The sequence below is a fragment of the Empidonax traillii genome, unplaced genomic scaffold (assembly GCF_003031625.1).
Source record: "Empidonax traillii isolate 1590-97213 ecotype Southwest subspecies unplaced genomic scaffold, ASM303162v1 scaffold34:size3740991, whole genome shotgun sequence".
NCBI classification, from domain to species: Eukaryota; Metazoa; Chordata; class Aves; order Passeriformes; family Tyrannidae; genus Empidonax; species Empidonax traillii.
In genome coordinates, this window is record NW_020955227.1 from 310,327 (window position 1) to 327,424 (window position 17,098).

General features: G+C 51.7%; 1 protein-coding gene across 2 annotated transcripts in view; it reads right to left on the reverse strand.

The window, feature by feature from the left end:
- Positions 1-5,186: 5,186 nt before the first annotated feature.
- The window catches only part of NTNG2 (netrin G2), a 47,824-nt gene continuing 35,912 nt past the window's right edge, over positions 5,187-17,098 (reverse strand). The window contains exons 6-8 of one of the 2 annotated variants that reach the window (XM_027911633.1): positions 7,432-7,599; positions 6,653-6,787; positions 5,187-6,342 (exon numbers count right to left, since the gene is read on the reverse strand). In XM_027911633.1, the coding sequence (XP_027767434.1) occupies positions 6,119-6,342; positions 6,653-6,787; positions 7,432-7,599 (527 nt within the window). In that variant the 3' untranslated portion in view covers positions 5,187-6,118. Of the gene's footprint in view, positions 6,343-6,652; positions 6,788-7,431; positions 7,600-15,211; positions 15,797-17,098 lie in introns of those variants that run through there. The other variant, XM_027911635.1, reaches the window with a different exon arrangement.

Sequence of the window (17,098 nt, forward strand, 5' to 3'; positions counted from 1 at the left end):
GGAAGCCACTTGGACTGTCTTGATGTAAATAAAGTGAAGCTGGCACCAAAATAAAATGAGGAAATGCTTTGCTGGTAATTAAATACAACTTTGTCACAAGAATGTTTCTCGAGCTTTTCTTCCAGTTGTCTTTCTCCTCAATCTGCATTTTCAGAGCGTGTTCTGAGAGCGATACTTGCCCCACGCTGGAAGGAATTTTGTTGTAACATTTCATTTTTATTCTGCTCTCCAACACCTGTGTTTTTCCATAAATCATCTCTGAGGTGTGGTCAGTGGCTCAGACTTTTTTTGCTGATTTAACCCAAGATTTACCTGACTGGAGTTGTTGGTCTTTCAGGGGTGGCTTATTGCTGCCATATCAGTGGGTATCGTTAATGATGTATTTATGAATAAAAAAACGCCTGGGTTGTTGCACTTAGAACACTTGTCCCTCCTCACATACCCCTCAGAGCAGGTTTGTGGCTTTAATTAACTTTTTTCCCCCTTTTGTTTTATACCCATAACGTGGAAAACCAAACAAAATCCCATCCAAAGCACTCTTCTCACGGACTCAAGTCTGCAATGGGCAACAAAAAGATCAGGTACAATTTTCATAACTTCTCTGCTGTTTCCCCTGTGTGTTACAAAGTGATGGGGCAGTCAGTGTGTGTAAACTGTGAGCACAGACTTGCTTGAGTCATTTATAACATCTCAGAACTGGTGGCCATTAGAGGAGGCTGTTTAATGATTCCTGAGTGTTAAAAGTTTGAAAAAAGTCAGTGGAGAACCGTATTCAACACAACTTTCTGTAAAACACTTTATTGGAGGTCGTGCCAAAACCCTTTGGAAGGAGCAGTATCCAGGTTTTTATGCAGAGGCTTCCATGCTGCTTCCAAGCTTGGCAGCTGAATTCTGAGTGCAAAGCCAGTTCCCTCTGGGGTCCTGGATATCAGGAACAAGGGAAAGTCTTCTTGTAAGTGTTGGACTATGTTTTGTTCAGAGTTCAGGGTTGTTTTTTTTGAGGGGGGGTGTTTTTATTTTTTTTAATTACTCTTTGTACACAAAATAGGCTTTCCAGTAAAGGTGGATATAATGGTGGTTATTCCTTTTGCCTTTTAAGGTTTGCTGTGGTTGTTTCCCATGTCATCACTGCCTGTCAGGGCACTGTGAGAGCAGAGCAGGTGTGTGCAGTGATGACATGCAGTGATGACATGCAGCAGGCACTGCTCTCTGGGAAGTGTCCCTTCCCTCTGTGTCCCTGTGCATGCTGTGGGTCCTGCCTCACGAGCTGTCCGTGGGGCACCAGAGGGAAACCAGCAGTTTTTGCAGGAGCGTTTTCCGCTTAGGAAGTGCATGAGGGAGGTTTTTGGAGGGACCTGAGCGGTGCTGAGAGCTGGTGGTGCCACTGGGGTTGTGAGTGACAATCCCAAGAGCTGTACCAGGCTCGTGGGAGGACACGAGTCATCAGCCTCTCCTTCCTCCCAATCTCTCCATTCCCACTTCCACTGCTGGGAGTACTGCTGGGATAATGAGCTTTTCCCTGTGCTGTCTCCTAGAGCAGCTGAGTGCAGTAGCTAATTAGCAACTGGTCTCATTAATGAATGGTGGCACAGGAGCTGGGAGAAGGATGTGCAGGCTGGAAAGGCACTTCCCCTCTTCCCTGTGCTAGCCCATGGAATGGGAATAACCCCCACCCCTGCTGTTGTGATGTGGGGAAGCACAGAGCTTCCAGGGCAAGGCAGAACTTGTAGTGACCAAACTTACTGATTTGGGGCTAAACAACATTCTCAGTCAGCATCTGAAAGACAACGTGGAACACCAGTGATTTCAGAGCTGATTTGGGGTTTTGGCAGCTGCTGAAGCGTGTGGTGAGATGCTGGGGTTCACTTTTGTGTGGAGAAAGGAGAAGTTGGAAGCATCCAACAGTTGGAGCTGGGCTGTTCATTCACAGCCCTGTGGTTGGAGCAATACCGTGGGCAAGGAGAAGAACCACTGTCCTAAAAATGCAGGACATCCTCTCCCTCCTGCATGAATAAATGATGGATGAAATGACTGCTGTATTGTAAATGGAATTTATAATGTTAATGATTTAATACAGTCTTCTGGCACAACGGGTCCATTCCCAAGCAATATAAAAGGTCTCCTTTCTTGTCTTTTTAAGCTTCTTGGAAAGGAGCCCGATGCCTTATTCTTTAGTGCAAATAAATGTGAGCTGAGCAGCCCTGGACATCCAATATCCCTGACACGGGCCCTCCTCACCATATGCCTGCTCTGGCCTCGGCTAATTTGCCACCAGCTCCCAGGAAAAGCATGATGGAAGTGAAGGTGGCTCGAGAGCACATCACATCTGTTCTTGGGAAAATGGAGAAAGCCTTTATTTTACAGCCCAACAGGCTGCAGTGGTGCAGCTGTTCAGTGATGTCACTGATTTCACTGTTGCACGAAGCAAGAGCTGCCTTTGCCACAGAGAAATCCCATCAGTTTCCCCCCCCCATTTTAATCGGTGAGACTGTTAATTTTATTCCCACTGAAGTGTTGGTTTTCTCCTCCAGCCTCCGCAGGGCTCCTCAGGGGTCACTCCTGCAGATGAGATGAGATGTCTGCTCCCTCATCTTTGGAAACCCAAATAACATACCTGGGAAGTGCCAATGGAATTCTCCCCCCTCCCCCAGCCCCCCATCCTTCTATCTCCAGCTCCCAGGGACTCTTGGTTTAACATTTTACATCGGGCAGGTTTTTGTTGCCTTGGGGCTTTTGGTTATTTGGATTTGCTGGTCTTCTAAATAGTTAAAATCAGGGTAGAAATTGGAGGTAAACAAGAAAAATCAAAAGCTCTACTTGTGCTGTTTGGAGAGGTCACTTTTTTGCAGGCAGAAGTGTAATTTAAAAACTTTTTCAAGGGAATCAAATGCTGGTGACAGGATGCACATGGAGCCTCTTGAAAGAGTGCAAGTGGCTTTTCTCAGAAAGATAAGTACCTTCTGGTTAACCTTTCCCCAAGTAAAGCATCCAGCTCACTGGAAAACGTCTCCCATTTGGAAGCATTAGGGGATGTACAAATGTTTCTATCTTAAAGAAGATGAACTTTGGGATCTGTGGGTACTTGCTGTGATGGTTTCTCTGTGTCATTTCAATAATGCTCGGTTCTCTTTGTGCAGACACCCCTGTGCTAACAGATGTCTGCAGTTAATGGATCTTCAGTGCTGAAGCTTTCAGAAGCTTCAAATTATTTTCTTAAATGCCAAATGTAAGTTCTCCTGTGAGAGGCTTTCTGTCTTGCAGTGGTTCTGTGTTATATGTGATTTCAAGTTCTACAGCACGCTGGGACAAGTAAAATGCTGTCCTGATGTCCCACACACGGGGCTGGCTCTGTCTGAGCTGCACTGCAGGCAGAGCCATGGGAGGGACATCCAAAACTCCCCTCCTGTTCACGGCCTTTAGGCCACTCGTTCTGTGAGGTGGAACGTGTCACGTTTGCTCTTTGCAGTCACTGTTTCAGAGGGTTTTGCTCCTGCACGACTGGGAAGAGCCCAGGGATGGTGCCCACGGTGTGGAGGGTGGGCTCGTGGTTTTGTTCCCCAGCAGTTTGCAGGTGTCCTGTGGCACAGCTGCAGGAGGGTTTGTGCTGCAACCACCTTCTGCTTCTGCTGGGATTTACAGAACCATCCACTGAGCTTTGGTGGCAAAGCAGGGCCAGGGCTGAATCTCACTGGCATTCAGGGCTCACAGGGAGGTGGTACCACCTCTGGAGCTGAGTTAGGAAGCCAGTGATGCTTTATATTACAAATGTCTAGCTGAAGATGCCCCTGCTCAGTGCAGGGGAGTTGAACTTGATGACATTTAAAAGGTCCCTTCCCACTCGAGCTATTCTGTGATTCTAAAACCCCAGAGCCAAACAGCCAACACCCAACTGACCAAGAGAAAATCCCCAAACCTCAAAAGGTTTAGTGCAGGGGTGTATTGCCTCCAGCAGTCCTTGTTCCTGGGCTGTTCTGAGCTTTGTTGTGCCCTTCTGAGGTTATTTTCCACAGGAATTTGGTGCTGCTGCTTGGCACGTTCCTGCTTGCATTGCAATAAAGGTGAATCTGCTGGGAGCAGAGCTTGTCTGGGATATGGCTTTATGAAACAGTAAATTTTCTGGTGCTTAATCTAATATTCTAGAGAAAAACACCAGTACAGGGAAAGGAGACTGTTGCATCACCTTCCAGAAGTGCCATTAGAGATCCTGATCTCGTTACAGCCTTTTCTCTGCTGTTCCTTGTAAGAACAGTAACATATGAGGATTTAAATCTGTGGCAGCCAGAAAGTACAAAGAAAAAGCAAGTGTTGATACCAAGAGAATGTTACAGACAGGGAGGCTCTGCTGGGGCCAGCTCACCTCCTCCAGGATCAAATCTCAGCAGGGTGAATTTAACCCCTCTTTTATTTTACAGTGGATTAACTAAGCCCTGTTTCCTCCCCCTGTGATGTTCAGTGATGCTCCAAATGTGCACCAGATTCGTGTTGCTCTTTGAAGTGACAATATCCATCCTGCAACCTGGAGATGCCAGTGGAGGCTGAAGCCTGGACTGTTTGGAGCTCCTGGGCTGGCTCAGGGAGCGTCCTGGAGTTGGGATGGGGACCAAGGGCTGCTCATCTGCCAAGGAAATCCAGATCTTTGGATATGACAACACCAAAGCTCTTGTGTTTGTGACATTCCCATTGTTCTGAGTTACAGCATTTCTTGTCTCTGGTTTCTCCTGCCTTTGCTTGTGTGCTTGGTTGCAAATGCCTCCTCAGACAGGGGCATGTTTGTGAGCCTTAAATAAGTTATCTACTCCCTATGAGCTCTATACTCAAATTCTAGGCTGATACTCAAAATAAAGAGCATTGTCTGCAAAAGATGCATCATGGCACCAGCTGGGGGCAGGGGGAGTTGGAATGGGACTGGGACAGCTGAGGTCCACCTGGAGAAGCATCCTTGGACTAGCCAGCCTTCCCCTGCCACAGGCTCATTTGGAAATGGCCTTTCCACACAGGACCAGTTGCTTAATGCATCACTCAGGCTTTGTTCATCATCTACAGTTAGTAATCTAACCTAGGTTCAGCAAAGTAATTAGGAGAAATAATTAACAGCTCTCAGTGATGAGGCAACCTCTCTCTCCCTCCCCTCTACCTCACCATGTGGTGCACCTTGGCAGTGACTCAGAAAACACAAGAGGACATTGTGAATCAAAAAAATAAGTCTTTACCTGTAATTAACTGTGCACACAAAAAGGAAAACGTGGTGATCAAGCAGCCATTAATAGTTGCTTTACTGGAGGAGAATACACCAGAATCAAATGCTCATGGCAAAACGTCCCTTTAAGTTGTGGTTCTGTTATAACATTTAATCCAAACAAAAATAAGTCTCTACCAAAAAAAAAAGTATCTGAACCGTACACTATTCGGACATGTGTGGATAAGACACTGCACTCCTCACGTACCTCGTGGCCTCGTGGCCCCCGTGTCCTCCATAAGTGCAAGGAAACAAACCCCAGCAATGAAAATACAAAATCAATGCAGCAACTAGAGTTGTAGGCAACAGTATGTGCGTGGCCAGGCCAGGCCGATGGTGGGATGTGGGACTATCAGCAGGGATGGACCAGAGTCCCCCCCTTTCCCTCCCTCCCCTTCCCCTGCCTGTTGTGCTGTGGGGCTCTGGAGTTGTCATGACAGGCTCTTCCGAAACAGGACACTAAGAGGAGGGGAAAAAAAATAAAAAAGAACACCCCAGCCTATACCAAAGTAAAGAAAGTAAGAATAAAAAAAATCTCCCTTGGATCGCGGCACTATTTCAGCAGGGCCCCGGCCCCAGCTGGCCCTGCGTGGGGCAGGGAAGGAGAGTCCCTGTGCAGAGGGAAGGACGTGCCCATGTCCCTGGCACGGGCTGTGAGGTCCCAACTCTCCACAGCCGGCTCTGGGCTGGGCCACCCCGGCTGGGCAGGAGCTGGCCCGGGGTTCTCTGCGGGCACCCCTGCTGGGAGAGCGGGCCCAAAGTTGTGCAAGTCCTGGCGCGAAGGAAGGCGGAGGAGACGGCGGGGAGAGCCACCCCGTTAAACCTCGGGCTCCCCAGGTCCCTCGGGCGACATGCCCGGGCTGGGCCCCCTCCCCTGCGGGGTCAGAGGTCCCCCCAGGCGCGCAGCTGCAGGGCCAGCACCCCCAGGGCCACGGTGCCGAGGCTGCCGCCCGCGCCGGGGGCACCGTCACAGTCCTTCTTGTCCACTTCGCACCTGGACTGCTGGCACAGCACCCCCTTGAAGCCCACGGGGCAGATGCAGCGCTGGTTCTGGTAGCAGGTGCCGCCGTTCTGGCAGAGCAGGAGCTCGTCGTCGCAGACGTTGGCTACGGGGCGAGAGGGAGGGGTGGAGGGAAGGGTGTGGATGTTGAACCCCTTGATTGCAGCAGAAACTAGAAGCTTTCGGCTCCTAGGGGTTCAATTATCCGACCCTCGGAGTGCTAGAGCACTTCCAAGGCCAGAGGGACACAGTGGGAGGTGCAAACTCTCCACACACAAAGCCACTGAGTCGTTTCGGAGTTGGGAGGAATGGCTGGAATCTGCTCACCCACCACCCCGAGCATCGCAGTGCTGAAGATCCCCCTCATTTTTGGGCCCACCCACACGTCCCCGTGCCTCTCCAGCCCCAGTACTCACGGAAGCAGCCCTGTCTCCAGTAGTAGTTGGGCAGGCAGTCGTCGCACTTGGGCCCCGTGGCGCCTTCCCTGCATTCACAGTAGCCGGTCTCGTTGCAGCGGTCGTGCATGGAGCCGATCTGGTTGCAGTTACATTCTGGCCAGAGACATTCTGGTCAGAGCCTGCCCTGCCCGGGGCTTCTGTGCGTGCCCATGCCCTGAGGGAGGCGTGGGGGACTTTGGAAAAGCCCAGCATTGTGCTACAGGAGGGACATCATAGACCAGGGAAGGACACGGTGGCCTGAGACCCCCTGATGGTGCAAACAGCCATGGGTGCAAAGGCCACCCTTCCCTGGAGCTGAGCCCCTCCTGGCTCAGCAATGCATCTGAAACTGTTTTAGTGTGAGGGTGCTGAGGCCCTGGCACAGGTTGCCCAGAGAAGCTGTGGTTGCCCCATCCCTGGAAGTGTTCAAGGCCAGGTTGGATGGCGCTTGGAGTAACCTGGGCTGGTGGAAGGTGTCCCTGCCCACAGCAGGGGATTGTAATGAGATGATCTTTAAGGCAGATCCCTTCCAACCCAAACCATTCTGTGATTCTACAGTATTATGTGGGGTTTGTTTTCAGGGAAGAGCTTCCTTGGGATGCTGCAGAGACCGTAACAACCATCATCCTGGTGGAACACGCAGGTGGGCACACCATCCTCCAGAGAGGGGCTGGACTGAAGCCCACCCCGCAGAGTGAGGACCCCGATGAGCCACCCCACAACACCCCGGCGGCCCTGCCCGGGGCTGGCACACTCACCTATGCACACATTCTCGTCGTCCAGCTCGGCCGAGCTGTTGCGGTAGAAGCCCAGGCGGCAGTGCTGGCAGTGCTGCCCCCGCGTGTTGTGCTTGCAGCTCACGCAGGTCACCACGTTCAGAAAGTCGATGTAGCTGCAGCGGTTGGAGTGCCCGTAGCACTCACAGTCTGCGGAGAGGACGAGAGACCTGGGGGGCTGGGCTGGGCATTCCCTCCCTCCCTCCCTCCCGCCGGGCGGGGGAGAAGAGCCACAGAACTTTGTTAATGAGCAGAGCTGGGTTTGGCTCTGGGGAGGTTGCAGAGCCCTAGTGAAGGCTCTGCCTCGCTGGGCACAGAGGGGGCTGGCAGAGGGTGCTCAAGTGGAGCTGAAGCTGCTGCGTGTCCAGGTAAAACCTTGCTGTCTCTGGCGTTTTCCCCTCTGTGTCCCTTCTCGGCACACCCCTGGTATTTCCCAAGCCAATGCTGCTTGTGAAGGGTGATGACTCTCAGATGTTTAAAATGAGTCTGTACAAGGCAGCATGGCTTGTGTGTGGTCCTTCAAAAGCTGGTGGACGGGTGTGTGAAGGTTTGAGCCAGGGCTGCCTGGCACAGCACAGCCTGAAGGCTGCTGGTGGGGTGGGAGATGCCACCGTCACTTGGCCAAGCACTGCTCCTGTCCCCAGGGTTGACCTCTCCCTGCTGTGAGCACATGTTAGAACACAACTAGCCAGGCTGAATTTGGAGCCAGAGGAATTGGATGATGTGGTTCTTGTGTTTGCTTTTTACTACCACGACTTGGGACGGTGACACCCTTGCAGTGTCAGATCCAGGTGCTGGATCTTACTGGGAGTTTAAAAGGATAATGCAGGAGGGAAGGAGGTGACTTAGTTCCTTTATGGCCTAGTTGTCCTGGTCAGGAGGTTCCCAGCCAGCATGGGCAGGGAATAATGTGGGCAGAAATGGTGTCATCCAGGTCTGAGCTTCCCCAGCCTTTGGAGAGGAGGAAGGCTCGGAGCTGGGGCTTTGTTCCAGGCAAGTAACATTAAACATTCAAGGATGGCAGGGGTGGGATGGAAGGGTGTGGGTTGCCATGCACATGCAACTGGAGAAGGAGAGTTGTCTCAGTGAAATGATGATCAGGGAAGATGGAGCAGGGCAGAGGTTTCCCCGTGGTTCACAGCTGCCTGAGGAGGAGCTGAGAGTATGTTGTGATCTTGACCTGCTGTGAAACAGCTTCTGCCTCGTCAACCAATATCCAAAGAATTTCAGCTCAAATTATTGTGCCTGCAATTCCCAAGCATTGTTTCAGTCTGGGGATGCACTCCTACATACAGCTGACTTGGATAGCCAGACCCTCCCCATCCTCTCCACGTCTGAGCCTCTTGGACCACATCACCTGAGTGAAGACAAAAAGTCCTGGAGCACCACCCTCCCTCCTCTTACCTCTGTAGGATTCAATAGGAGCCACTGGGCCAGCGTTTGGTTTGAGCCGGATGAGTTTTGAGCTCTTTGAGGACGCTTAAGAGAAATCAGAGACACGCCTTTTTCTCACTGCTTAACACCACCCTGCCACGAGAACAATGCCAAGCCAGGAACACCCCTCTGGCAGCTCTGGCATCTCATTTCTGCACCAGGAGCTGGGAGCTGCTAAATTCCTCCTCTTCTCCTCCCCTCCTCGAAGTTTGAGGCGTGAAAAACTCCACGCACGGCGCTATTGCAGAGCTGGGAGGAGCCACTCACACATCTTCCCCCCTCCCGGCCTTCAGGCACGTTCGGTGATGTGGATTTGGGTTGTTTGGGATTAGGATCTACAAGCCTAAACAGCTTGAAAACAACATCAACTGGCACCCAAAAAGCAGCGAGGAGGAAAAGTGCTACGGAGGTGGGGTCTGGCAGGGGGGTGCCACAGGGTCCCGCAGAGCAGGTGCTGCTCCAGCCTGGCCCGTCCCCAGCAGCACGTACCTGTTTTTTTGCCGTGCTTCTTGCCTGCAGAGTGTGCTGTGCGCCCTGGTTTGCTCTTCGGAGCCGCTGCGCCAGAGGATAAACACGCCTGAGTGCTGTGGAGGGGAAGGGGCTCCCGGGGCCAGCCCAGTATGGCTAAACTGGGATGTTTCCTCGGGGTGAGGGGCTGCCCCAGCTGGGATGGTGCTCCCTGCGGGCTGTGCTGCCAGCCAGACCCCCGTCCCACATGGAATGACCCAGTGCTGGGGGTAGAGGCCATCGAGCTGATGGGGTTTGACTGGTGCTTTGGGGGGGTTTTGTGCTTTGGTGACCCCAGTGAGGGGCAAGGTGGAGCAGCACTGAGGTGTTTGGGAACAGGTCCCGCTGTTTATTTGTGGAACATGAGCCCTTGCAAGCGCTGTGGGGCTCAGGGAGGCATTGGGTGGGCACTGCCAGCTACAACCACCTGTGTCAGTCACATCCTGACCAGGGAGAAGGGGGTCATGGCTGTGAGGAGGCTCCACGGGCTGTTGGGAGCAGGCTGATCTGCTAACAAGGCTTGTCCCTGATGGGCCAGAGCAGCCCATCATCCCAGTTAACCTTGCCCAGTTGACTTTGGCCATGGCATAAAAACCCTTCCCAAAGCAGCCCATGGGCTCTCCCAGCCCCAAACTTGTCTCCAAAAAGATCTCCGTGGGGCTGGATAAGCAGCAGGATGAGCTGAGATGGACCCTCTAAGAAGGAGACTGGAGCATTTGATGGTCATGCTGAGGACAGGAGGGTGGTCCTGGCCCATGGCACTGAGGGAGAAACCTGTCCTGTCCTGGCCCTGGGGATGGGCACGGCCTTACCTCGCATGTTCTTGGGAGGGTCTGGGGGCTTCAGCTTGCGTCCAAGCGCTGCTGTGTTTGGTGAGTCATCACAGGTGGCATCGGAGAGAACATCAGATTTAACACAGATCCCCCCTTGTTTGCTTACAAAGGTGGCAAAGGGACACTGGAAGCTCTAGGCGGGTCTCTAGGGTGGGTGGGCGGAGCCATAGCTGGTTGAGGATGTGCTGAAGCAGGAACGAGAGACAAAGTCTCCTGAAAAGTAGCATTTCTAAACGTGAAGAGAGACAGGAAAAGTATTCCTAAGGGGAGGGCGTGGGTGACTGAGTGTTGACATGTGGTCTTTACATTGCCCAAGCACGGAGAGAAGCCAGATCTGCAGACCACTGTCAGGACTCAGCACAGACTGACAGCACCATCGGGCCCTGATGGCTGTGGTGTGGCCCTATCCCCTGTTACTGCACCAAGTGCAGCTTTGTGTCTCTGTGAGACCAGAGACAGGCCCGGGGTGCCATGTTCTGCACTGGAAGGGATGCCAGTGTCTACAGCTGGAGCAGCTACAGGATCTTGGGTGGGGAACAAGAGCTGAGCACCAGCAGGCAGCTGCTGAAGTGTGTGCTGGTGGGAACCCTGAGGAGGAGAAGCTTCAGCCTCAACAGCCAGTGTGAAACCTCCCAAGGTTCCCACCAGGAGCAGCTCACCTTAGGCAGTCACTCAGGAGAACAAGAAGGCATCTACGCTCTAGACAACACAGGCTTATCCATTTACAGAGTGACTCTGCTCTACAAACAGACTCCGGTCTCAGGAGATGACAGGATTTCCATGATCCTCTCCGTTCACCCCAGCAGCAAGCTGTGAACAATCCCTTCTACCACTTACCATCCTCATCTTTCATGTACACGACTAAACCCCGAGGCTCAATGCAGCCTCACCAGAGTGCCAGCTGCGTGCAGGGCACAGACAAACCCCGAGCTCTTTCCCAGGTGGAGGAGGAGAGAGGCATGGAAAGCAGAGGCTCAGAGCTGGAAACTAAAGCATTCTCAGAGGTGGTTCTCACTGGCAGGACACAGCTCAGCCACTGAGTGGCTCTCACTTTCTCACCTTCTGCTCCTGGGCCAGCCTGGGCCGGGGGAGAGCCCACCTGCAGCGGGGCGGCCGCCGACAAGTCGGTGTAGTCTTGGAGTGATCAGAGGGGAAAGTTGTGTTACTGGGTGTGCTGGGAGAGCTGGTGTCCCACAGGCAGCCCTGCAGAACCCCGATGGGGAGCCAGAGCCCCCAAACAAACCGCCCCAACCCTGTGCCATGGGGGTTCTTGCACCCGCTTGATGCCAGCGCTGCTGCTGGCACAGCGTGGCCAGCGTGCCCTCAGGTTCTGGAGGGGCTGGGAAGCCCTTGGATTGGGAGGGGCAGGATGGCAGCGTGTGTTGAGCTGCCCGTTCTCAGCCCAGCTCAACACACAGGGGTTTGCTCTGTTTGCATCAGCACCTGCTCTGCGCCCCTCGGAAATGACAGCGCTGAGAAACAGCACAGGTGGTTTAGGATGGAGGCACCAAATCCTGGTTCCTAATCCCAACTTCCAGCCCTTCCTTCAGGCTCTGCCCTTCCCTCAGAAAATACCAATTTGCAGGGAAATTAAACCAGCCAGAAATTTATAGCTCCCTTGTTTGATTTCCCCGCAAACCATCACCCCCACTGGCTCCATCCCCCTCCCCAGCTCCTCAGTACTGGTAACAATCTTCAGGTTTGCTAGAAAACAAACCAAGGACTAAAAAATTTTAAAAGCCATATTATTAATTTCAAGCTCCAGTTGAGTAACATAAGGAGGAGGAGGGAAAAAAAAATAAAAAAATAAAAAAAAAAATCTCTTGATCCTTGCCAAGTTTCAAAGGACAAACCCGAGTAGGAGAGAAATGTGATTTCCCAGCCTTGTCAAGGGGATGATAAACAATACAGAATGAAAAAGTAAAAAAATATTTTTTTTTAATGACGAGCTCTAAGAGAAGGTGATAGACACTGTCCTTTTCAGCTGGAAAGTGAAAACCAATTGATATTAATATGGTGTTAAAGAGAATATGAAAAAAAGCCCGGTGCAAATTGGCAAGGGTTTAATTAGAGTCACAATAAAAAACAGCCCTGGAGGCATTTTGCTTTTTAGTCATTCACATACACCTCCACTCAATCACATTTACAGAGCCAGGAAAATTATTAATGCTCATTATCCTGAGAACCTTTCCCTTGCAGCTCAGGGCCATCATGGACAGTTTTATATTTTGGGAGGGGGGAGAGACACGTTTTGCCCCCAGACCCAGTTCGTACAAATGGGAAACGATGGGCAGCTCTGATGGAAATTGCTGCTCTTGGTGGGTTTCTTGAACCAAGAAGTCACACTTCATAGCAAAAACCATCGGGGCAAACAGTGCTAGGGTAGTGGGGGACCCTGAAAAAGTTCTGCTCAGAACATAAACGGGGATCCCCTTTCTGCAGGACCGACACAAAGCCAGGCTGTCAGGAGCTCGCAACCATCAAGCAGGGCTCAGGTTGGCTGTGTTTTTCCCAGAGGTGAACTGGCACTGCTGAAACTGCCACAAACCAGAGGGGTGGGGGGAAGAAAAAAAGCTTTTTTTTTTTTTTTTGCTTATTTTGAATGCGGGAAAAACGTAGCAAACGGCAAGGAAGGACCTGACAGACTTCGAGGAAGGTTTTGAAATAACAGAACTGCAGAAGGCAAAGGAGAATAGCACTTAATTCACCCTCCTTAGAGGAACTCTGCCATTTCCCTTTCTTCTACCCATTTTGGCAGCCTCGACTGCCTTCAGACCACAGGCCTTGCCCGTGAGCTCATTCTTCTCTCCCCTCTCACCGCACAACAGGCGACAAAAGCAAACACAATCCTCCGAACACGACCACAGCTCCACCTTGACCACGGAAAACACCCCGAGCAGCCAAAGGAAGCAGATGTCTAGCAGATCCTTGCAACCCAGAGACAACCCAAATCTAATCTACTCCTCTAAGCCTACGTGCAGTGTTGCTTTCTGCCTTGCTGCTACCCACCAGTGTGCGGAGGCTCGAAGGAGAAGGGGAAAAACACGTCGGGCTGGCTTTAAATACCTGTTTTTTTCTGTGTTTCTGTCACGGGCACAGAGGCAGCAAACTCAGAGGCTGGTCTGATGACGCTTGCTTATGGTGGGAAGAAGAAATTCAGAGGGCAGAAGGCAGCGTGTCAGTTGGAGGGTGGAGTGGTGCAGGGACGGGGCAGGGCTCTGATGGGACTTTTTTAAATGCCTGGCTGACTGAGGTGGCTTTAAAGCAAGGAGGGATTTTAATGCTTCTGAAACTCAGAAAGGAGGTAACAACAGGGTGTCTCACTTTGGGGTTCTGACCCTGCTCAGGGTTATTTTGTCTCCTGCAAACGTGTGTCCCACCAGGGGTCACCTCTTTCACAGGGTGTTCCCCTTGAGGTCCAGGTGAGTTAGATCTGCACCCTGTGGGGATGTCATGGTGTTTAAAGAAATAACTTATGCTTTGCAGGGAGGAGAAGTAACGTCTCTGGCCAAAAGCAGATCTGGCCAAGACCAGAACTAAGCTGGGCCTTGATTCCCTATTGCTGGTCAAAGGCACAGGTGGACTTTTATCATCAACCTCATCATGCTGCCCAGGTAAGAGCAGCTCCCTGAGCTGCTGGGTGGCCCTGGCTGCCTTCTTATGTGGAGCAGCCCCTCCAGGGACTGTCACCACTCTTTGGTGGGGCCTGGCTCTGCAGGAGCACAGATGGGGCTCTGGATGAGGGCAAGGAGCTCAGAGCTCAGGCCTGGCTGTATCCAGGCAGGGATCTGTCAGCCAGGCTGCAATCTATTAATTTTCTCCCTTGCCCTCAGTCAATGAAAGCACGAGGAAAACATTTTCTCTGGCCAGGAAGCAGGTTTGGGATAAGGAATAAACCCCAGGGGGCATGATGTCTCTCAGGTCCCTCAGAGAAGTTTGGTAGGAGAGATTTTCCCCCACCACCCCCAGCCCCACAGATGCGTCCTGCCCACTCCAGATGTACGACACGAGGCAGAGCACTGCAAGTCAGGCACGAGAGAGGCACTAAGCACATCACCCACATGGACACAGCTAAAAAATAGCCCTAAAACATCGCTACAGGAGAGCATGGATAAAAACCAAACGACCCCAAGCATTTGGTGTGGATGGGGATGTGATCACTGCCCCCGCTGAGGCCGTGGTGATGGTGTGAGCTCTGGGCAGGGGTGGTGGATGAACCTCCTCCTGCACGTGTACAGCATGGATCTGGATGAGGAACACTTCTTAACAGAGCTGGGATTTACACTTTTTTTCCCAGGGTCACTCCAACTCCATGGAAGTTGGTCCCTAAGCCCTCAGCTTCCTGATTAACTCCCCAGGCAGGGTACTTCCATGAATATATCTATATTTGCATAAACATGCAATCAAGTTTCCTCATCCCTTTGACTGGCTTCTGGCAGCTCCCCCAGACAGACTGTTACTAACATACTGTGGGTGTAAAACGTCCTCCTGGGAAATATCAGGCCCTGAATGCATGGCAAGGGGAGGAATGCGTGTCTAATTCCCCCATGAGAAGCTTAAAAAAAGTCCTGCTGTTAAGTTTTATCTGCTCATTTCCAAAAGACAGGCGAAAACGCCGTCTCCTTGTTCACGGGGAGGGGAGGGAAGGAGGAACCCCCAAGGAAAAGGACAAAAGTTTTCCTCCACGGGGTGATTTTGGAAATTAGGAAAGGATGTTTCTGGCACGTGTGTGACTTCCAGCCCCACACGCTCCCAGGCTGCTTGTACAGCAGCTGCCTGGGGAACGTTGGCAGGAGGTCAGGGATGGAGCAGGATGGGGTGCAGTTCCTCTCTCCTTCCAGAGAGATGTGTGGTTTAACTTCATTATGGGGTTGGAAAATCTTGCCTTCCTGCCCTGCCTCGTGGTAGAGCTGTAAGAGAGCCCTGCTAGCCCTGTGCAGGACAGCACTGCCAAGTCCAAGGGATGGATTTTGAAAACCTTCTGTTTTTAAAAAAAAACAACAAAATTGAGATAAAACAGTGAAAATCAATGGTCCCCCAGCATCCAGTCCCAGCTTCACTTCTGGCTGCCCTGATGGTAACAGAGTGACAGCTGGTGAGGTGGGATAGCACCCCATGGGGTGGTTGTCTCTTGGCTTTGAGGTGGACCCGCTGTGGCTGTCCCTGCTTACAGGGACCATAAACCTTGCTCCTGGCTCATGTTAGACAGGAGCTGAATCGAGACAACAGCAAACCAGAGCTGCCTGGAGGCTGGGAGATGTGAAATGAGTCAGGGTGATTTTTATCCATGTCTCTTTATCATCCTACAGAGCAGATATCCAGGGCCACCGATGCGGCAGCCCCACGGGAAGCAGCTAAAAAGAGAGGAGCTGGGAAGAGTCCCGGCCTCCAGGTGAGGCACCCACCTGGCTGGGTGGTGGTGGCTGGTAGGGGCGTGGTGGTGGTGGTGGCAGTGGTGGTGGTGGTGGTAGTTGAGGTGGTGGTTGAGGTGGTGGTGGTGGTGGGCGTTGTTGTGGTGGTCGTTTTTGCGGTGGTGGTTTTTGGGGTGTTTACCCGCTGCGGTCGCTCATACGCTGACAAGCAAAGAGAAGAGGTGGGAGGCACTTACTGGGGGGAATGGAGGGTTTCCTTGCCAGCCTGCACCCCCACGAGGCTGCTGAAGTGGTGACTGGTTTCTCAGCACGGTCACAACTGGGGCACCGAGGGGATTAAGGCGACGGCAGCTCGATGGCGGCGGGCACAGCGAGCACATGAGTGTGTGTGTGTGTGTGTGTGTGTGTGCAGGGGCTGGAGGCTGTGGCTGTATCAGCTTACTCTCTTGGTGCAGATATTGGCTTAAATACTTACAGCTCTATCATAAACTAATTGCCAATTAGGCTGAAAAGGGGAAATGAAGGCATGTGTGGGAAGGGATGGGGTGAGGAGCGGGCGAGGCGAACTCCCAGCCCAAGCTGTGATTCTCCTGCCCAGTGTCCAAGTGCCTGGCTGTGCTCCTTACACAGCCCCAAACTGCTCAGCACCATCAAAACCAACCAGGATCACTGGCACCTGCTCATTTCCACTGGCACCCTTCAAATTAAAGGATGGCTCAGGGTCAGGAAGCCCCCACAGAGCCAGGAAGGAGCAGCCCCGGGTATGGAGCCACAACAGCCCGAACTGAAATAACACCCAAACACAAATTCCTACTTAACTTACACCTGCTGCCCTCCTGTCCTTGTTTGTCCCACTGCTTCATGCAGATTATCGTGCTTAATTTCATAATAGCCCTGAGCTAGTTTAAATACTTAATTTAGGTCACTTCTAGTCTCCTGTGCGGGCTAAATAATCTCTCCTTAACTGGCCTTGGACACAAATCCCTCCTGTCCACCTCCTGCATGTCGCTCCCAGCACCCTCAAAGCTTCTCCCTGGCAGAAAATTTTGGTGGGAAATGTTTTCCAGTGAAACAAAGGTAGGGCTGAGGATGCCAAGCTTTGTTAAGAGGGGATAAAAAGAGTTATCAAAACGGTTTTGACTGGGAAGGTGAAGAACATTTTGGACTGTTAAAACGTTTATTTTTTTCTAATTCTAAATTACTGAAGGGAGACTTTTAATTTTCATTTGAAAATTTTAAGCATTTAACTGCTTAAAACCTAAATATGGTTCATTTACCCAGAAAACCTGTCCTCCACTTGTCAATTAGGTGCATTTTTCTTAATTGCATTTGCATTTCTCTGAAACTCTTTCTCCTCCAATTCTTCCCGCTTGCCTGCAAACCAAAGAATTCATTATTCATTCAGCTCTCTTGATTTGTTTCTTCTGGAGGGGAATTCTGAGCCACAGAATTCGAACCCGGGCTTCTGCTTACCCAAAACTCCAGGCTCTTTGATATCAAACT